Source organism: Panthera leo, chromosome A1 (genome assembly GCF_018350215.1).
Source record: "Panthera leo isolate Ple1 chromosome A1, P.leo_Ple1_pat1.1, whole genome shotgun sequence".
Lineage (NCBI taxonomy): Eukaryota > Metazoa > Chordata > Mammalia > Carnivora > Felidae > Panthera > Panthera leo.
In genome coordinates, this window is record NC_056679.1 from 105,288,314 (window position 1) to 105,311,193 (window position 22,880).

At 38.3% G+C, this 22,880-nt stretch overlaps 1 protein-coding gene across 1 annotated transcript in view; it reads left to right on the plus strand.

Moving 5' to 3' along the window:
• CCDC192 (coiled-coil domain containing 192) overlaps positions 1–22,880 on the plus strand; it is a 213,125-nt gene that overhangs the window by 47,484 nt on the left and 142,761 nt on the right. The window contains exons 4-5 of the mRNA XM_042934254.1: positions 12,329–12,460; positions 13,579–13,635. Coding sequence (XP_042790188.1) covers positions 12,329–12,460; positions 13,579–13,635 — 189 coding nt within the window. The remainder of the gene's footprint in view (positions 1–12,328; positions 12,461–13,578; positions 13,636–22,880) is intronic.

Consider the following 22,880-nt stretch of genomic DNA (forward strand, 5'->3'; position numbering starts at 1 on the left):
GGGAAGTCTGGAATATATTTGTGGCTTACACATATAGATGGGTGATTCAAGACAGAAGTCTGGGGAACATATAAAATATGTGGACTTCATTTTGAATACATTAATTTTTAGATGCCTAGTGTACATTCAGGTGCCAATATTAAGTAGGTTGTTGGATATACATATACTTTAGCCTGAAGCTAAGTGGTTGTATGTAAAAAAAAAAAGGGGGGGGGAGTAACCAACATGTTTAAACTATGGCACCTAGGGGTGCCTGGGTGGCTCAGTTGCTTGGTCAGTTAAGCGGCCAACTTTGGCTCAGATCTTGATCTTGCGGTTTATGAGTTTGAGCCCCACGTCGGGCTCTGTGCTGACTGTGCAGAGCCTGGAGCCTGCTTTGGATTCTGTGTCTCCTTCTCTCTCTCGTCCCTCCCCCACTTGCACTCTGTCTCTCTCATAAATAAACATTAAAAAATATTAAACTATGGCACCTAATGGCTAGTGTTTAAACCATAGCATCCAATGAGATCAGCTGGAGAATGAGCATAGATAAAGGAGGGAGTTGGGCCCAACACCAAACTCTTAGGTTGCAATATTTAAAGAATTGAAAGGAAAAAAAAAATGTTGCCAAGGAAACTGAGAATCAGGAAGAAATCCAGAGAATCATGTCCTGGAAACAGAAAGAGGAGAGTGTTTCAAGAAGTACTTAGATGGAGTACTAAGATGTGTAATATTTTACTGGGAGATTGAATGAGATGGCTAGAAATCTGTGCATTGTTTGGTAAAATGAGGATCTAGGCAATCTGGACAAGATCAGTGTCAATAGCATAGAGGAGGGCAGAAGGCAATTTAAAAAGAGATTAGGAGAGAAACGTAATTCAGAGTAGTCTTCTTCCCAGTCCCTGGGGAAATTTTTTCCCTGTAGTTTGAGACAGAGAGAAAAAAAAAGAGAAAGAGAAGGCATGCCAAGGATGGTGAAGTGAGAGAATTCTGAGAATCTAATGTAAGACTCAAGAAGTGCCTCTACTTTCTAGTTAAAAAAACCAATTAGTTCTCTTTTTAAGCCAATTTACATTGGGTTTCTGTAGCATAACCAAAAAGGTTCTGACAAATACAGGAATTTGGTGACATACTCGAAACACAAACTCAGTACCACTCCCCACCAAAGCAACATCCTCTAGATGTTTTCTTGATTGTGGTCACGGAAGAAAAGGACAATGAACATTCCCAGGGGTCAGAAGCAGACACAAACACATCAGAAACGTTCACTCACTGCACGGCCAGGACAGGCCTTGTTACCTCTAGCCAGTACAAGGTGGTGTTTGCAGTGGCCAGTGACAACTGGACGTTGTTTCTCCTTTTCCATTTTTTTTAAAAAGGAGAATTATATCATAAATACCCTGTTTATAGGGAGGGTATGTTTTATATTTAATCTTTAGGTATCATATTATGATGTGTCTCATCTGCATGCGATTGAGGGAAAAATGCACACAATTTGGAGATCTAAATGTGGAACAAATGCAGTAACTTGATATGACTCTGGGTTATCTCCTTTTGGTGGAGAGGTGAGTGCATTTTAGGATTCATGTAGAACAGACGCATCATATTATGCAGGTACATTTTGGGAAATGCATATGCTTCTGAGCATAATGGTATAATTGTGCTTACTTAACACCTACAGCATGGACTCTAACTGGCCTCTGTTTTTATGTCTACCTTTTCTGGAGAAATGTTTTTCCTGGCTCCAATCTTATAATAATTCTGTGGTTGTCAATCATAGTATTCTTACCTACAGGAAATGATCATTAAGCACATGACCTACGTTCTAATCAATTATGGCACTCCATTTTCCTGGCCATAAAGACTGACCCAGGGGAGTCACATGAACTAAGATGGGCTAAACAGAGTCCTTTTTCAGTCTGTTACTAGAGGAAAAATTGTCTTACTATTGAGGTCATGAACCTGGAAGGCTTTAGGTAACATTTCTTCCCACTGTGTGAAGAAAGATTGTCTGCACTGGGAAATAATGAGACCAACATAAAGGCACAGCACTAAGATACAGAGGTAAAAAGAGACAGAGTATGATTACCTCACCTGAGTTTGTGGATCTAGTTGTGAGTGAAACAAAAATCTACTTCTGTGTCCCCAGTTATATAAGCCAATAGTTTTTTTCTTACAAAAATCGTTGGAATAGTCTAAGAAAGTGACAACAGGGTAGGTAGGCAACTATTTTAGGAAAAGTCATTATTTTAAACTATCAATGGACATCTTTTGTTCACGAGAATTACTATTAACATGTTTATATGCTAAAAAGGATCGACCAGAAAGGGTGAGATAGATAATGCAGAAATGAATGGGGGGGGGGGGTGGTGGTGCGCAGTTCAGAAATTACAGGGGTCAAGACTTTGTGATCTAGAAGATGGGCTTCAAAGCCAAGTGAAAGGGCTGGGCTTTGACAAAATAATATCTTCTCCATTTGTTTAATAAGGATGCTTTTCTCAGTTAAAGTCTTATAATAAGGCCAGCACAGAAGAGCTGTGCAAAACATAAGTATATGTGCAAAACATAGGTTTTGTGGTAGAATAGTTCCAAGTTGGTTAATTCAGTGGCTCAAGAAAGTCACCAAGAACAGGGGTGCTACCCTTTGCCCCACCATCCTCAGTGTTAACTGTGTCCTAATTCAAGAATTAAATGCAGTTAAAAGATACTGAAAAAAAGAGACATACTTCCTCCCATGGGTCTTTAAAAAAATCTGGTAAAACCCTTTTCCTGGGGCTCCAAGGGCCTCTCCTGGATAGCAGGCTCATGCTTAAAATAATCTTTCATACCTGGGAATGAGACCAACATGGCTGGTTTAGTTTAATTGTGATTCATTCCCTGGAGCTGGACAAGGCCAAGCTTCCCTAAACACATGGCTGCTAGCTAATCCAAATTGGGTGCCTGGTAGCAGGGGATAAATGGGTAAACAACTGTCGGGAAACAGATTAGCAGTGCCTGCTGCAGTAAGGTTCATAGAGTAAGGCTCGTGGGAAGGTGAGGAAGTAGCCATCTGGCAGCTTCTAGTTCTTTAGTAAATTATAGATGAGGTAGCCATTTGGGGTGAGGGGGGAGAGTGGAATTTTGAAGAGAGGGAAAGTAAGAAATGATATTTGAGGAAAGCATAGAGAATCATACTATCTCGGAAAAGAGGAAAGAAAATTTACTAAAAGAAAAATAGAATGATATTTTGATTTCAGGGGAGGGGTACTCAACACCGAGGTTTATGTTCACTACTTTAAAATGAAAACGGTCAATCCAATTTTGTTAGTTTTCTCTAATAGCATTCAAGGAAATGACATAATGCTAATAATTTTCTTGACCACTGAGAGCTAACTAGAAAGTCATTTTATTTTGTGAAAATCAGATAACATACAATTAACCGTTTTGAAGGATGCAATTCAGTGGCATTTAATGGATTCACAATATTGTGCAAACACTACCTCTCTCAAGTCTCAACACTTTTTCTTCACCCCAGAACACTTTGTACCTTTTAAGTAACTGCTCCCCACAAACCCTCATCCTATCCCCTAACAACCATAAATTTCCTTTCTGTCTCTAAGGATATACCTCTACGGATATGGATATTCTTGATATTTTGTATGAAAAGGATCATACAGTAGGTGACCTTTTGTGTCTGGTCTCTCTCATCTAGCCTAATGCTTATGCAGTTCATCCAAGGTATACCAAGTATCAGTACCTCATTTCTTTTATGGCTGAATAATATTCGTTATATGTCTACAACAAAGTTTCTCTATTCCTTCATCTGTTAATGGACATTTGGTTTCCATCATTAAGCTAGTATGAATGATGTTGCTATAAGCATTTGTATACTAGTTTATGGGTAGATGGATGCTCCCACTTCTCTAAGGTGCATATCTAGAAGTGTAATTGTTAGGTCATATTGGTAATTCTCTAACTTTTTGGTAAAACACCAAACTGGTTCCCACCACAGCTGTACTATTTTATGTTCCCAAAAGCAATGTACAAAGTCCCTGTTTCTCCACATCTTCACCAGCACTTTCCATTTTCCATTTTTTAAATTATAGCCACCACAGTGGCTTTGAAGTGGAATCTCATTTCAGTTTTGACTTGCATTGAACAATGCCATGCTCTTGAACTTTTTCCTTTTCTTTCTTTTATTTTCTTTTCTTTTTTGGAATTAGGAAACATTTCCATGTTTTCCCACACAATTATTAACCAAAATTACAAAAGCAGATTTATAAAGTCACATATCAATAACAAAAAAGGAAGGAAATGAAACGTATGACATCTTGAAAAGTTCCACTGGGCTAAAACTCTACGGGTGAACTGTGGTTGCACAACAAGCTATATTCATTCCTGCATTTTCTCAGTAAGTTCTTCCTTATATTTGTTAGAATGTTTCACTCTCTTGTTCATCAATTGAGATTTCCCACTCTTTCTTGACTCAGTTTTGCTAATTTGTGTCTTTTTAAGAATTTTCCCATTTCATCTAGGTAATCTAATTTGTTGGCATCCAACTGTTCACAGTACGTTCTCCTAAACTTTTAAATTTCTGTAAGGTTGGTGGAGATGTCCCTACTTTTACTTCTCTTTCTAGTTATTTTTGCCTTTTCTCTCTTTTTAAAAAAGTCAATATAGGTAAAGATTTGTCAACTTTGTGGATCATTTCCAAGAACGAACTTCTGGTTTCATCAATTCTATTATTTTTCAATTCTCTGTTTTGTTTATCTCTTCTTAGTCTTTATCATTTGCTCCTTCTACTGGCTTTGGGTTTGGTCTGCTCTTTTTCTTTCAGGTGTGAAGTTAATTTTGTGATTGGATGTGGGTTTTTTTTTGTTTTGTTTTGTTTTGTTTTGTTTTTAATGAAGCTGTTTTCAGCTATACATTTCCCTCTGGTACTGACTTTGCTGCATCCCCCAAGTTTTGGTATGTTGTGCTTTTCTTTTCATTGGTCTCTAAGTATTTTCTAATTTGTCTTTTGATTTCTTCTTTGACCTGTTTATTCTTTAAGAATGTGTTGTTTATTTCCTTTCATTTTCAAGGTTTCCAGTGTTCCTCTTGTTAGTGATTTCTAGCTTCATTCCATTCTAGTTGGAGAAGGTACTTTGTATAATTTGAATCCTTTTAAATGTACTGTGAATTATTTTATGGTCTAAATGTGGTCTATCCCAGAGAATGTTCCATTTGCACTTGGGAAGAATGTGTATTCTGCTGTTGTTGGGTGAATTCTCGTGTATATGTCTATTAGGTCTACTTAGATTGTAGTGTTGTTCAATTTGATTTCCTTAGATCTTCTGTCTAGACATTCTATCCATTATTAAAAGTGGGGTACTGAAGTCTTGAACTACTCTATTACTGTTTATTACTAATATTTTCCCTTAAATTTTGTTAATTTTTTTCATATATTTGGGAGATATGCTGTTTGGTGAATGTATGTATATAATTTTGATTAAGTGGCACTTACCAATATACAATACCCTTCCTTGCATTTGGTAATAATTTTGATTCAGCATTTATTTTGTCTGCCACCCCAGCTCTCTTCTGGCTACTATTTGCATGGAATATCTTTTTTCATCCTTTCACTTAGAACCTATTTGTTTCTTCAAGTCTGAAGTTAGTCTCTTGTAAGCACTGTATAGATGGATCATGTTTATTATCCATTCCATAAATCTCTGTCTTTTAATTGGTGGGTCTAACCCATTTACTTTTTTTTTCAATATATGAAATTTATTGTCAAATTGGTTTCCATACAACACCCAGTGCTCATCCCAAAAGGTGCCCTCCTCAATACCCATCACCCACCCACCCCTCCCTCCCACCCCTCATCAACCCTCAGTTTGTTCTCAGTTTTTAAGAGTCTTTTATGCTTTGGCTCTCTTCCACTCTAACCTCTTTTTTTTTTCCTTCCCCTCCCCCATGGGTTTCTGTTAAGTTTCTCAGGATCCACATAAGAGTGAAACCATATGGTATCTGTCTTTCCCTGGATGGCTTATTTCACTTAGCATCACACTCTCCAGTTCCATCCACGTTCCTACAAAGGGCCATATTTCATTCTTTCTCATTGCCACGTAGTACTCCATTGTGTATATAAACCACAATTTCTTTATCCATTCATCAGTTGATGGACATTTAGGCTCTTTCCATAATTTGGCTATTGTTGAGAGTGCTGCTATAAACATTGGGGTACAAGTGCCCCTATGCATCAGTACTCCTGTATCCCTTGTAACCCATTTACTTTTAAAGTACTACTGATAATGAAGGATGCACTTCTGCCACTTTACTATTTGTTTTCTATATATCTTACTTCTTTCTTACTCTTAATTACTCCAATGATGCCTTCTTCTGTGTTTGATTTTTCCTAGTATATCATTTTTTTGGTTGTTGTTTTTTGTTTTTAAATGTTCATTTTTGAGACAGTGTAAGTGGGGGAGGTGGGGGGGAACAGAGGATCCAAAGCAGGCTCTGCACTGAAGACAGTGTGCCCAATGCCGGGCTTGAACTCATGAACTGCGAGATCATGACCTGAAATGAAGTCATACACTCAACTGACTGAGCCACACGGATGCCCCCCTTTTATACCATTTTGATTCACTTTATTTTGTATCTTTTTAATTTATTTGCTCCTATAATGTGTATGTTAATGTGCCTGGTAGTATCCCACAGGTCCCTTAGATCTGTTCATTTATCTTCCTACTTTTCTTTTCCTGCTCCACAGACTGGGAAATTTCAGTTGGTCTACCTTCAAGTTTATTGATTCTTTCATCTGCCACTTCTATCTCCTGTTAAACTCTTCTAGCGAATTTTTCATTTTAACTATTTTTCTTTTCAACTTCAGAATTTCTAATTAGTTTCTTTTTATAATTTCTATCCCTTTTATTCATATCTTCTATCTGCTCATACATCACTCTTCTGATTTTCTTTACTTTTTCTCCTCATCTTTTCTTTCAGCTGTTTGAGCATATTTAACACAGTTAATTTAAAATATTTGACAAGGGGCACCTGGATGGCTCAGTTTGTTGAGAGTCCGACTTCAGCTCATGTCATGATCTCGCAGACCATGGATTCGAGCCCCATGTTGGGTTGTGTGCTGACAGTTTAGAGCCTGGAGCCTACTTTGGATCCTGTCTCTCCCTCTCTCTCTATCCTTCCCCCACTCATGCTCTCTCTCTCAAAAAATAAAATAAACATTAAAAAGATTAAAATATTTGTCTGGTAAGTCCAAAATTTCAATGTCTGAGTTTCTTCAGGTACAGTTTTAATCATTTTTAAGTAAATGCACCATACTTAACTATGTGAGGTTTGTAATTTTTCATTGAGAGCTAGACAAGTATTGTAATGTGGTAACTCTAGAAATCGGATTCTCCATCCACTCCTCTCTAAGAATTGCCATTGTTGCTTGTTGAAGACTGAAGTTGTATGTTTACCTAGTTTTCCTAATTAATTTTCCAAAGATTATATTTCTTTTCACATGTGGTCACCAAAGTCTCCTGTGCCATTATCTCTGCAGTTAGCCAGTGACCTGACAGAGATTTCTTTCAATGCCAGTCTCTTTCTTCCTCCAGTATTTTCCTGGATCCAGGTGTCCTACTAGACTCCAGAGTTCTGAACTGATTGGCTCTGACAGTCCTTGCCAGCTTAGTAGTTATTTACATGGAAGGACCACCCTGCCATCTTCTGTGAAGTCCAAGTCATTTTGCTTTAACCACAATCTTGAATACAATTCTAAAATATATCAGTACCCTTTCTTGACTCCATCAATAAACTGTACAATGGATAAAATTTTACCTTTCTTTCCCTTTTAGCTATATTATAATACTTTTATAATGATTTTTTATTTAACTTTGGGGTAAATATTGAAAGTTGAATTTTTTTTCAGTGGATTTACACAGACTTGAAGATATGACATGGAAGTTGCTTCTTTGTTTTACCTAATTCTGAAGACAAATGTTGTTGTTCATACTTTTTAAGTCATTTCTTCTCTCCAAACTTTTTGACACTATTGGTAGAAGAGAAAGGGATCTGCTTGACAAAAAGAGTCAGAGGTAGAAAATGAGCCTTCCAGCATCCTGTGAACCTATGTTCCAGCAAAAGTGGCTAACTAGGGGGCACCTGGGTGGCTCAATCAGTTGGACGTCCGACTTCAGCCCAGGTCATGATCTCACGGTTCATGGATTCGAGCCCCACGTCGGGCTCTGTGCTGACAGCTCAGAGCCTGGAGGCTGCTTTGAATTCTGTGTCTTCCTCTCTCTTTGCCCCTTCCCTACTCACACTCTGTCTCTCTCTGTCACTCAAAAATAAATAAACACTGAAAAAAAATTTTTTAAAAAGTGGCTAATTAGGATGTATGAAGATTAGTCATTTCAAGAACAGATGTCTAGTATTTCTAATCTCTTTTTGTGAGTAGATACTAAGTTGGGCTAAACGTTTTTTCTATTCTTCCCCAAACAAGGTTTTACTCTATAAAACCAAGCCGTTGTTATGAAAAAAGAAAAAAAAGAAAAAAAAAAACAAGAAGAAGAAGCAATGACCAAGGTCCCCAGAGTTTTAAAATTCAATTATGGTATTTTTCAGGCTAACTTGGATTTCCTTTTACTTTGATGCCTTTTTTTTTCGTCTCATAATTTGAATTTGGATTTAGGCAGCATTCCTAAAGGCTTCCTGAATTGAAAATTAGATATTAAAAAGTCCTAAAACATCCATCAAAACAATGGAGTGAAAAAAATGGCAACTAACATCTTGTGACTCAGCAGTAGAGCACAATCTTTCAGACGGTGCTAAAATAGAATAATAATAATAATAAAAAAACTCTGATGTATAATTTTCATTTTATTTTATTTTCTTCTCATCTCTTTTTTCTTCTACCCTTTTGGATTACGAGTCCTATTTGATGGGTTATTTCCAAAGGGGACTCAGTATGACCTTATGCAAATAAATAGTTTCATCATCGTAAAATAGAATGCAACAAGAAATTACTAGATCTTGCCCCTAATGTATCCATATATGGAAGAAAGAATATGATCCCTGTATCAGGCTGCTGTGAGGTGATGATACATACATATGAGAATTAAGTTTATAAGATTAATAAGTGGAATGATCTTAGCAAAGACTGCTCTGGACCAGTTTGAGTGTGTCTTGTAAGTTTTGACAGAATTCTCCATTCCTCCTTCTGGGGAATTTACAGTCCAGTTTGAACACATATGACTGGAGAAATACTCTGTAAAAACATAGCAACATAGCATATAAAATCCTATTATGGATTTTTAGCGTCCGTGAGTTGTAGAATTGAGACTAACACATAGATCCCTGACTCCAAGTCAAGATTTCTTAGAGGAAAGCTAAGCCTGAAGTAAATATATCTGAATCAAAGGGATATTGAGACAAAGACCTTTTATAAGAGGGCAAGAAAGAGATGGGGTTGATGTCTATATAAAAAGGAAGCAAGATGTTAGGACAGAATTCTTGAGTTTTAGGAAAAAAAGAAAAAAATTTTCTTTCAGGTAAATAGGTAAACATGTGAGAAATAATGCTGAAGGCCATGTAGTTAGTGGGGGGGGGGAGGGGGGACCACAGGCCTCATCTTTATAGGCAGCCTTAGAATTAGGGTTGGATATAATGTAAGACCCAGAGTTGGAGGCAGGCCATTGAAGATCCAAAACCAACCTCTTCTTATTAGCTATGGGCAAGCTAATTCACTCCTAAAAGCATCTAGTTTCTTATTCTTTAAAATGGTTATAATTAATAAAAAATATAAACCAAACTCCTTATAGAGTTTTCAGCATTGGACTAAGGTAGCTTGTGTACAGACAGCACCCAGAATGAGTGGTATGGTGTAACTACCAAACAAATGTTAATTACTGCTGTTTTTCCATAGAATTTACTTATTTGTGGTCAAGAGCATGGGGCTTTGGAATGTGACAGTATATCAGTAGAATGCTTATGGTAGTAAGCAACAGAAAATTCAATTTCTAGATAATAAGGAAACTTATTAGCTCACTATGTGTGAGTCCAAGGTAGGATGTGCTTCAAGATTTGGTGATACAGTATTTCAATAATGTTGGTCACTCTTCCATTCAGAGTGTAGCTTCATAATATACGGGTTTCCTGGATGTTTGTAGGATGGCTACATCAGCATTCATATCTGGTAGGTGAGAGAGAATGCTTCCCCAAATCATCAAAATTCTCGCTGAGCAGTACAAGTGGATCACATATCCGCATTTATTAACTGTGGCCAAAGAAAAGCCAGACTCTGATTGTTTAAGACTTTGATTCTTGAACCAATCAGCAGAAAACAGGATGGGATTTTCATGATTCTCAGGTCCCACTTTGGGAGCTGGGGTCAAATTTGGGCTTTAGGGAATCAGACCCAGTGTCCACTAGTGAAAACCTGGGTTGTAACACGTAACTCGCTATGTGCTTGGGCAAGTTACACAACTTTACTAAACTTAGTGAATTCCTTTATCTGCAAAAGGGGAATGAAGATGAATTCCGATACACAAATAATAATGAAAACAAAAGGTTCTGCAGAAGGCTTGGTGTATAGTAAATACCCAGTAAATTGTTAGGGTCATTGCTATTATTCAACTGCATACTTTCATATTACATAATAGTTTTAAAATTCTCTGCCTTTCTGGGTAAAGTGTAAGCTTTTTGAGCATATAAGCAATGTCACTCTCATTTTTTACCTTTGAAGGCTTACTTTTAATAAATGCCCAACATATTTCTATAATAAATGAGTGAATAAATGAGTGTTGAATGAATGAATAAAAGCTTGAAAATAATAGAAGGCAGATATAAAAGAAAGACAACCAGATGGGAACTGGATGAGTTATAAGTCAGATAGAATATGGGAACAAAACTGACCAATCTAAGACTGTATTTGAGAGAAAAAAAATGCCAGATGTGAGAGGACTTTTCCCTAAACACTAGAGTGGTTGTAGGAAGTAAGTGAACTGAATACAGTTTGAGTTTAGGGTAACCAGCTCAAAGGTGCTGTGATGTCTTCAGACACTGTGTTTTACAGTTTGATAAATATTTGAATAAGACTTTTATCAATACTGTAATCTAGAGGAGGTAGAATACATCATCATCATCATCATCATCATCATCATAATAGCTACTAAGTACAGGAAATATTTCAAGCATTAGTCTACATAAACTCATATAATCGTCAAACCTGTGAGTTAAGTACTATTCTTTTCATCCCCGTTCCCATTTACAGGTTGGAAAATCAAGCCCGAAGAAACTGAGAAACTTGCCTCAATCACATAGTCTTTAGCCATTACACTCTGTACTGTGTAATAAAATAGAAGGGTGCCTGGAACAACCAGGCTACATCTCCAAGCTATCATGTACTCGGTTGAAATTTGTCACTGTCCATGAGGAGCCCAACAGGTCTCCAAGGTCACTGAGAGCTGAGAGGCACAGCCAACAGTTCATGACATATGTGTTCCCTCTGGCTCTCACATTGTGCTTTTATAATCTCCAGAACATAACAGAATGGCTGCGAAGCACCAACTAAACAAATAATTGCAAGTGAATGATTGTGTGGATCAATGGCATTTTATATATGACGTTCCCACTTTATTTCCGTGACGGAGCAACTTCTTTAGGCTTCCCCATTTGGTAAATTAGCTTTAAAAACTTACTGCGCGTTTCAAGATGAGATAGCAAGCTTCGCAAGAATTTTTGGAATAGTATGAAAGAGATGCTTAAAGGTAATTCATGCCTCCAAGGACACACTGGGAACTGGAATGAATACAAGGTGTGTGTCCCTTTCCAGAGACTCTCAGAATTGTTGCTGAGCTATAGAAAAAATGCACAATAAGCTGTCTGAATGAAAGGAAATGCTAGTCCAGGGGCTCTCCAAGGGAATTCAAGAATGAGACACTATGAAACTCTCCTTTCCTCAAGAGGAATCTACAAACAGTAAAACAAAGCTCATCATCCTTAGACATTTTCTAGTGATGGTTTAGCCTAGATCTGCCTCCAATCAGATCTTAAAAACAGTACAGATTTCACATGTAAAAACAAAGTACATTCTTGAAACATAAAAGGGTGAGCATTGAGGTTGTTGCATTAGAAATCTCTCTGCCTGTTGTAATTATGTAGTCTCATCTCTTGCCCAGAAAGATCTTTATTACTAAATATAAAGTCAACATTATTTCATTTTCTCTCTATACTAATCTTTTTCAGCTATGAGGAATATTCCAGAAGCCATTTTCATGTTTAATAGATATTGGTGGTAGGTAATTCATGTATCAATTAGACTTTTGAAAGGAGCTTTCAAAAAATCACTGTACTTACATGCCCTTACAAGAAATGTCTTTAGCTTGCAGCCTCTGAAGGAACAAAATCAAAACTGCTTGAGCAAGTTTCCTGGCTGGAGGAAAAACTACGGGCTCTGGATCATAAGGAAGACAGTGGTGAGCCATATGAAAAAATGGTTCTTGCAAAAGACCAGGTAGGTTGGAGAAGAAAAAAATAATGTTTATCTTAAAAAGTTACCTAAACTTCTATGAAATGACAATTCTGCAGTCATTTCTGGCTAGGTTGGAAATTCAAATTTAAGTTCAAGATGGTAAATAATATTTGTGTCGGCTAAATATAACTACTCCCTGATGAATATTCACATATAATAATTAATTTTGTTAGTAAAATCTTAAAATTTTGTTTGATATGTATCCTTTGAATCATATTATATGAATATGCTATTTATTTTGTAAGTGGTATTAACTATACAAATGTCTCCTCATTAAAAAAAAAATATTTCAATGTTTATTTATTTTTGAGAGACAGAGAGAGACAGAAGGTGAGCGGGGAGAGGCAGAGAGAGGGAGACACAGAATCCGAAGCAGGCTCCAGGCTCCTAGCGCTCAGCACAGAGCCTGACAGGGGACTCAAATCCACAAACAGGAAATCATGACCTGAGCCAAAGTCAGATGCTTAACCGACTGAGCCACCCAGGTGCCCCCAAACGTCTCCTCGTTTTTAAGGTTGAACTTAGTCAAGGAATAGTTTCTTTCAGTGTAGTAAAATGAGTGGATCAAAAATTTGGCATATGCTTTAATCAATTATTTTATAAAAAGTTATTAATCTCTGAATCTCTGGGCATTTACGTAAGTTTTTTTCTTGGTCAACTCAAATGGGTTTGTAACTACCTTTGAGATATCTGTCTATCTATCTATCTATCTATCTATCTATCTATCTATCTATCTCTCTATATATTCACATAAAAACATATGTATATGTTACAAAGACAGTATCAGACCCATCTGATACCATATAGATATGTATATATGTTATAAGACAGGTTGGCATTACCTTCTGTACATCAAGGAAACATTATTTTCCTACTCATTTCCTAAGTCTTAACATATTTGTGTTCTTTGTTTGTGGGCTCTTCAATAGAATCAAAGTGAGATAGGGATGGGAGCGAGGATTTCTCAATGATGATTTCCAAAGCACCTAGCTGACACAGTGCTCTGCCATTCACAGGATTTGAGAACTGGTATATATCTGAAATACTTTATATTAGAAGAAGAGTTATACATTTTGTTTCTAAACGTGTCTCCTTTTCAGTGCATTGAGAAATTACAAGCTGAAGTGAAAGCTTCCCAGGAGCAACTTACAGCCCATGTAAGTGTTTTTCTCCTTTTTTTTTAATCCCTTAATTTATACCAGTGTTACCGTGGGAATGAAGCGTAATTCCTCAGAAGTTAAAACCATGGTCTTCTTGCTGCTAACCAAATCACCAGGCTAAAAATCAGTATTGCTATTGCCTCTACAAAGTTGCTTTCCATAAGTAGAATTCTGATTTATGCTCAAGATAAAAATTACAAAACTTATCTCTCACATACAACCAGATGGTCTAATCAGGTACCATCAGGATAAGAGAACCAGAAACTAAGGGTAGAAAGACATGGAAACCAGGCTAGTGGAGTGAGTGAATGGAAGTGGAAATGACCGGCACATCGAATACACGCCTAGAAGAGTGCTTCTTAAACTTCAGTATATCAAGAATTACTTAGAAAACACTTAGAAACAAATTGCCTGGACATTCTGTTTTCTGCATGCCTAGGATATGACCTGAGAATTGACAATTCTAGACGATGCCACATTCAGGTAACGCTGATGCTGCCAATTTTGGACCATATTACAAGCAGCACTGCGTTACATGTATTCATTCTGCCCAAGTCTTGTGATTTTTAGGCAAGTGACCATATAAACAAATCAGGTACACAACTGTTCATTTTCCCTGCAAGTACTCCCCTGAGGGAGACTCTATGAACTCCTAGGGTATATTTCACTGATATTTTAGCCTATCTTCATGCAGAGAACAACTAATGAACATCTGCCACAATACCCTTGTGTGTTCACACACATAAACCAGCTGTCACCCTGCCTCTTTCCTTTCCCAAGGATCTGAACAATCCCGATGTCTTACACCTTTCCTTAAAGACTTGCTCACCTTCTTTTCAGCAATCTCCTCTATTTATCTTGGGTGCTGAGGGATGACTTTGTCTTAAAGTTTATTTATTTTGAGAGAGACAGAGAGAGTACAAGTGAGGATGGGGCAGAGAGAGAGGGAGAGAGAAAATCCCAAGCAGGGAACTCAGGGGTCAGTGCATAGAACCTGTCACTGGGCTCCAACTCACGAACTGTGAGATCATGATCTGAGCTGAAATCAAGAGTCAGATGCTTAACAGACAGAGTCACCCAGGCGTCCCAGGGGGGATGACTTCTTGATCAAGAACATTGGCCAGCCAGGGCGCCTGGGTGGTTCAGTCGGTTAAGCTTCTGACTTTGGCTCAGGTCATGATCTCATGGTTCATGGGTTCGGACCCTGCATTGGGCTCTGTGCTGACAGCTCAGACCCTGGAGTCTCCTTTGGATTCTGTGTCTCCCTCTCTCTCTGCCCCTGCCCCACTCACACTCTGCCTCTCTCTTTCCCAAAAATAAATAAACATTAAAAAAAAACAACAACAATGGCCAGTCATGTTAAATGGCCAATTTGAACAATAAACTTTTCAGACCCATTTGAGACCTGAGGGGCTACAGTCCAGAAGTCCTACAGAAAAAGACTGCAAAATAACAAATTCTGGTCACCATCCCTTTGAAATTTGAAATGAGCTAATCAGGATAAAATCACGGTAAATGCCTTTTTTTTTTTTTTTTCTGGGATAGACAAAAGCTAATCTGCTTTTAGCTCTGACCTCAGAATGTCTTTCGGCCTTGTATGTCCAACTGACCAATAGTGAAAATGATTAAAGCCTGCATTTGTGACATGGTGACATATTCAAACACAAGTATATCTCATTAGCTCAGTGTTCTGTTGCAGATGCCTCCCCCAGCTGACCCTGAGGGTGACAGATAATTACTATTGCCAGAGGATGTCTCCTCATGCCAGATTGATACCTACAGCCATTCGCCCAGGGTGGGTTGAGTTCAGAAATTTTTTAAGGAGAGCAGATTGTTCACTAAGGTTCTGATATTAGCTTCCAGCATCTCTTCATGAACAGCTGATTAAAGAAACATAGTCACAGACGCCTTCAGGAAATTCCTGTGGTGTCTTCCTCCATTGCCTAGCTTTTGCAGATTCTATTCCTGTACCATGCTGTTCCTGGCCCAGGTTTGTCTCAACTGGGATTTCTTTCTTGTATTAGGGTATTAACATCAACATCTGAGATCTCTTCTGTGTAAGTGCTCCATGTTCAGATTTTAATAGAGCAGTGTGATCACAGAAGATTTGCTTCAACTCATCAAGAAGATTTAAATGAAAATATTAGTTAATAGTGTTTATTGAGAGTAGATTATGTGTCTAACTGTGTGGTACATGCTTCACCTACTTTCTATTTTAAATCTTGACACAACCCAACAAGGTGGGCATTATTTTCAGGTAATAAAACTGAATATTCAAGCTTAGATCACTTGTCACACATGTCAATTCTGAAACCCATGCTTTTGCTATTAAAGTTTGCTGTCTTTCCAAATTATGTTCTCCACATGCTATTTCACATATCAAATGGTGTTTATAGAGGTTCTTTCTGCAATCTTCCTTCTCTCTCCATTCACTCTGAATGATTCATCAGTTCATAATGCTTCAACTCTCACTTCCATGCAAATAAACAACCCCCACCACCCCCAACAAATTCTTTCTATCTTGATCATCCCCTAATTACACCTCCTTAGTGCTGTAATGAGCATTTCTTAAGACAGTGTTCCTGAAAATAACATTCCAAATGATGTTAAGAGGTATTCTGGAAAATAAATGGGAGAGACATTGGAAATGAAGTTAAATTAGATGGGTTTAGTGGCTGTAAGACTTACCAGTGTATAATCAATCTTAAAGAAAGGGCAATAGTATGTTGTTTTCCAATGACCATAAATGCTGTTTTAATCACACAAGATTGGAGACTGCTAGCATATTGCATCAAATTAAAGCACTGTGCTTGCTAAATATGACTTGAATATCTTGCTGACACCCTAGGCTCAGCATATACAAAGTCAAATTTATCATCTTCTAATCCTATCTCTTAAATGTGCCCCTCTTTTTGTAAACCTAGTCACTGCAAATAATATCGCACGACTGTAATTTATTCTAGATCCAAACTACCAAACAGTATTAAAATCCTACCTTTCTCTGTCTTCATTCCACATTTAGTTAGTCGTCAGGCTGTGAGTATGTTTCTAAAAGTTATCTCACTTTTGTGTCTGCTCTGCCATCATACTGCCCTATCTCTAACTCTTCACGATCATCTTATATCTTACTGCTACTGACCCCACATTATTAACATATTCGAGTTCAGGACCTCCCACTGTTCCTCACCACAACCCAAATCACCACGTAGCTCTCTTGCTTTCACACCATCAAGTTCTGTTTGCAGAGGAGAGAAAGGATAAAATCCATGTGTGAGTCTGCGGGGTGGGGACAGAAAACCAAACAGAGCCAAAGAGTAACACTGAAAGGGAGGATGAAACCTTTTGGAGTACCAGAGAAGAGAACAGGGAGTGAAGGACCAAGGTGGTAGAACGGAACTCTGTAGATGGGGAAGGGTCCTTCTGGAATAGGACACTGGAAGTTTCTTGGAAGTTTTAATATTGAGAATACAGTATTATTAATAGTAAGAATACATTATTCAAGTATGAACTTGAATCGCCCTGTTCGGGAGTCATGTGTAAAGTGTGGAATGTCTGTTCAGACCGTACCTCCTAAACGTAACACTACTGTAGGATATGATCGTGTAGTAGTCCACTGGCTTCCCTGCCTCTACTCTGAATGAGGTTTCCAAAGGACCATCCCTACCCCCTCATCTCCCTCTTTCTTTCCCCAACCTCTCTCTGCCTCCCACTGAATGAGCCAATAAAATGGCACTGCTGTCTCTCTTTACACATCCCATGTCAGTTGGTGCCCTGTGAGTTTGCTCTCTGTGTTGTCTTGGTTTTGGACTATCCTTCCCTCTGCTCTGTACCCAAATAATTCTTACTCTTCTTGCAAGACTGATATCAGGGATTAAGCTCTCCCTTAATCCCCAGAAAACCTTCTCTGGGCTCCGACAGCCTCTTGTATATACATCTATTTTAGCTCAAAATAGTACTTTTTATTGACACTATCTGTTGATATTTGTGTCCCCTACTAGACTTGAAGGCCACTGAGGGCACCACCAAGAATGGTTCTCTGCATCCATTATCTCAAGTAGAGGGCCAGGCGCATTGCAGCCACTCAATACATTTGCTAAAGTGAATTGAATTTTTCTCTAATCATGTAATTTCCCCTATTCCAAAGCCTAGGGTAAGACAATGGTCGCCCATTACTCCAGAACAAAGCCCATCCTCCTGACCGTGGCATTTATCACACTGAAAATGAGAGCGTGTCCCCTTTTCCTTCCTGCTCTGTATCACACATCTATGACTCCCAGGAATGCCCATGCATTCCTGCCCCAGGGGTTCTGCTCATGGTTTCTCTCTGCCTGGAATGTCTGTCCCCACCAACAATTTTAATGAAGAATGACAGATTTTCCCCATTCTTCATCAAAATTGTTCCTTTCAGGAAGTTTCTCCTGACCATCAAACCAGAAGTAATCTCCCTTTCTTTGGCTCTTTCACAGCACATCTCTACACTTCTTTTTTGTTACTTGTCACACTATGGCCCACAAGAGAATTGAGTGATGAGCTAGCTCTTCCCCAAGACTGTGAGCTCCTGGAGAACAGGGAGCAAGTCTGTTTATCTTTATGCTTTGCACAGTGTCTGGCTCAATGCCTTGTTCATATTTCACTGAAGTGAATTACTGAAATGGCTAAATTAAAAATAAAGTGATTTTGGCATTGATAGGAGCCTGCTTTGAAATTGTATTTCTTAAAAAAATGCCAGTTACATAAGGTGCTACTGTAATCTGAAATTGATACTTTCAAGGTGTAACATGGATGGGACAAAAGGTAATGATATCTTAGAATGGAAATAGAATGAAAAAGCAGCAGCAAAAGTAAACACCATTCTGGGAAACCCCTATTTCAAAAGAAGTAAAAAGAACACTTAAAGGAAATGATGATCTTTACATGAAAAGTAACAACCTTGCGGCCTCCTTTTATTCAGAGTTCACTTGTCTAAAACCCAAGAGTTGAATTATATTTTTGTATAATTAAATTCATAGCTATAAAATGGAGAGAAGACAGAAGCCTAAACATTTCAGACTGAGTTGTCACTGCTAATATTTTGAAGGTTAAAATCTCATCTCGTTAACTTTATGTAGTTACAGCTTATACTTCTCAAAGATTACAAACTGTCATGAGTGCACACATAGGTACCTACTCAGAGGCACCCACAGGGCTAGTCTGCCCAAGGTGTTTTTATCAATCCTTCCTACACGATTACTTATCTATTTAGAAACCTACATAGGATTAACAAATATTTGAAGCAAATGTTTATAACTGTTCAAAGGTACTTGTTCATGTTAGGGCAATTTGAGCCAGGACTAGGTATCTTAAGGAAAAATATCCTTTTAAAATGAATGTCTTCCAAATTGTTGAATCCATTGCTTCACTATTTTTACTATTTGAGAGTATACGTAGTCATCCTTGTCTATCCACTCTGTCATTGACGCCCTGAATATCTGCAGTAACCCAGAGGTTTGCCCCTTTGCCTTACTTCCATCTCAATGGCCTGCCCATTTCCTGATCTGGTTACTCCCCAGACCCGACCATGGCTAAAAGTTCTACAACATTCAATGGGATTATTTCGAAAAGAGAAATCTGGCTAACTGGGAAATAGACACTTGAGTGTTATGTTATTTTTAATCCTATCTTGTATGCTTGAAATATTTCCAATAAAGTAAAAGAGTTAAGAATATCTAGAAGAAGGAGCCATTCCAATGAACTGTACAGCATGATTCAAGCTGTAGGTTAGATGAGTGTGTCTTTGAAAACAGAAGCTCCTGATCTATAGTTCCTGAGGACATACTTAAACCTGGAAGCAAGGGTCGTGAAGCTCAGAGTCAGGAAAATAAAGCATGGGTGGGGGGTGCCAACATGAGTACTTAAGAGAATTTTCCTGAAAACTTTATTTCATTTCTTCCTTTCCTCCAGTAAGGAAGCTATCAACTACTTTCTAAGAATCTACAGGAGTCCTCAGTTTAGATCAAGTGCAAACTCCTCTTCCCTAGAATTCCAGGCCCTCTGTTAATTGATCTTTTCCTACTGTGATAGAAGACATGGACTGTTTTCATTATTAATGTTGTTTCTTGGCTACATGAGCATACATTAACATCTTTGGCAACAGTACCCTGATATCCTTTTCAGCTGTGTCTCTTCCGTGATGCACCGTCTTGGAACTGTAATTCAAAGTACCCTGTCATCTAGTAGCTGAGGAGTGGGCATGTTCTCTAAGCCAATTGGATTCTGAATATTAATTCAGGTGAAGCAAGAGACGAAGAACATTTGGAACTGATAGATCCTACCAGAGATGCCCAGGCATCATGATGAAGGGGTTTGTGCTCTTGGGACCAGAATTGTTCTAGTTCCTGTCTACTTATGAATCTGATTCCTGTCCATTTTAGGAACCGTCCAACAATCTTAATTAGCTTGAAGCAAATTCCCTTTTCCTTTAAACTTGTGAGAATCAGATCAGGGTTTTAGAGGCGAGAAGCTGTAATTCTTATGCTGTCCATGTAGTTCTCACAGAATGGTCCCTGGACTAGATTCATCAGACTCACTGGTACTTGTTTGAATTGCGAATTTTGAGGCCTCATCTCATACCTCCAGAACCGGAAGCAATGGGAGTGTGATCCAGCAGTATGTATTTTTAAAGTCTTACCAGTAATTGTGATGATGGCTGATGTCTGAGAAGTGCTGTATTGTCCAGTAAAACCCCCATTTCCAGCCTAGACCCTCTGTTCTTACCAAAACCATGGGTCCTGACTAGCATCTTGCTGTTGGGGGTCAGCTTCTCTGTCCTCATGTTCCTGATTCTAAGAAACATCTCCAGGCCTGATTCTTAGTACAGCAAGCTGAGAATGTGGCACACTGGACATGTTTGTTCAAATGATGAGCCAAACAGAAACAGTCTCCCTGCTCTTCTCAACCAAAGCCCAGACTTCCATGTACTCTAAAAGTATCACTTCATTCCTGAAGTTTGTCATGACTAATGCTACGATAAAGTGACAGTAATGAATAACAGCTTCGAGTCATTTAACAATTTATAGTTTCCTAAATGCTCCCACCACATTATGTCATTTATTTTTCACAACAATCCTGTGAAGCAGGCATTACTACTACTCTTCTATCAGATGAAGAAAGTGAGAGTCAAAGACAGTAAGAAGCCTGCTCACAGCCAACAGTTAGTAGGTAGCAAAGCAAACACTCGAATTATAGATATTTTGACTCTAGGACCCCTGTTTCATAAGTTTGATTTCACTATTGATTGATTGATCAATTGATTGAGAGAGAGAGAGAGAAAGAGAGACAGAGAGAGAGCGAGCACACACACACAAGTACATGAGCAGAGAAAGGCCAGAGGGAGAGGGAGACGGAGAATCCCAAGCAGGTTCCATGCTCTCAGTACGGAGCCCCACGCAGGGCTCAATATCATGAACTGTAAGGTCATGACTTGAGCTGAAATCAAGAGTCAGATACTTAACTGACTGAGCCACCCAGGCAGCCCTAATTTTACTTTTTTTCACTTTTAATTCAGAATTTTTGCTGAATATGTATGCACATACACATAAGCCAGTGTGTCAACAAATTGGTTTTTATGATCTTTTAACTTTATTGTACTCTATCGACCTCATGGCTGTTAATCACCCTGAGGGACTTTGGTAGTAGGATCTAATGGTGCCCTACCTGAAGCCAATGAGGAATGGGGAAATTCTTGCCCTATGAGCCATTCTTTTAGAGGCAGACATGTTTATCAAAATGGAAGATCCCTCAGTGATTATTTATGAACACAACATGGCTCCATGTGTGATAAGTCTCAGGAATATTTTTATTGCATTAGTTGATTATATTTTACTCAACCCCTCTCTACAGTCTACCTTCTTTGGTTAGTTTGTCTGGAATGGATGACTATTTGGCCCCTCATTTGAACCCTATATGTGGTTATTCCATGGTTCATCTCCTATATGCTTGATCTGGAGAGGTTAAAAGAGAAGAATAACAGAGGCTTTCAAATCCCATTGGTGAGTGTTACTGCCAAACTTCTCTGAGGACTTGGAAGAGGAAAGGGTTTGGGCTCTCATTTCATACCAGCAAGTTGCTCATAACTTAGAATTGGTGCTCTCTGAACTGTGAGCCATTTAGCAGACCTGGCTCAGTAATACGTGGCTAAATAGCTAATTTCTAGCATACTGACAAGGCAATATTCAAAATAAAACTTTGGAACTCTATCAGGATCTTATTAAACTTATCTCTCTCTCTTTTTTTTTTTTAATTTTGCCTAGAAATCCAAGGCACAATAAATTACTGCGGGAGGCACTAATCTTAGCTGTTGGATCTCCTAGTGAGGGCAGATGCAGGCACATAGACCTATGGCATGAATTTGGTCAATCACATCTTCCAAGCCTAGATTCTGGCCAACACCCAGGAGGTTCACTTTCTCCTCAACCAGATTTGCATGCTGTTTCTTCATTTTCTATAGATGATGACTAAGTTTAAGCTGAATAAACACCCAAACCACCCTAGCTCTTTAGGACCATTGCATGTGCCTGATCTTTGTCTAGCCACCTAACTGGACACAGAGTATAGTCCTTTCACTTTTTTGTGAATATTTATTAGTTACCTATGCATTTCTTCAAGTACTTATTTTGGTGCCTTACTTGATAATCACAGGCTTCTCACACCAACATTTTATTAAAGGAATGTACAAATTTTAGAGTCCCAAATATTCTAGTACAGATCATTATTATAATCTCCATCTGCTTGTCAAAAAAATCAAATTAAAGTGGCACCTGGGTGGCTCAGGAAGTTAAGTGTCTGATCCCAGCTCAGACTCAGGTCATGATCCCAGGGTCATGGGATCAAGCCCTGTGTCAGGCTCCACTCAGAGTGTGGAGCCTGCTTAGGATTCTCTTTCTCCCTCTCTCTCTGCCCTTTCCCAACTCTCTCTCTCTCTCTCTCTCTCTCTCTCTCTCTCTCTCAAAACAAATAAATACACATTTTAAAAACTTAAAAAAATCAAATGAGAATAGTGCAAGATTATTCACAGCATCTTCCCCCTGTTGATTCTGAGCTGCATTAACCTAGCCATTAATGCTCACACAGAACTCATTCTATACTATTGCTAAAAGAATCTAATACAAGTAATATTTTAATCATTTTTTTCTTAAGAATTAAAATCACTTAATGAGTGAGTATCATGAGTATCATGCCCTCCCATTGTAGAGAAAAGAAAGATA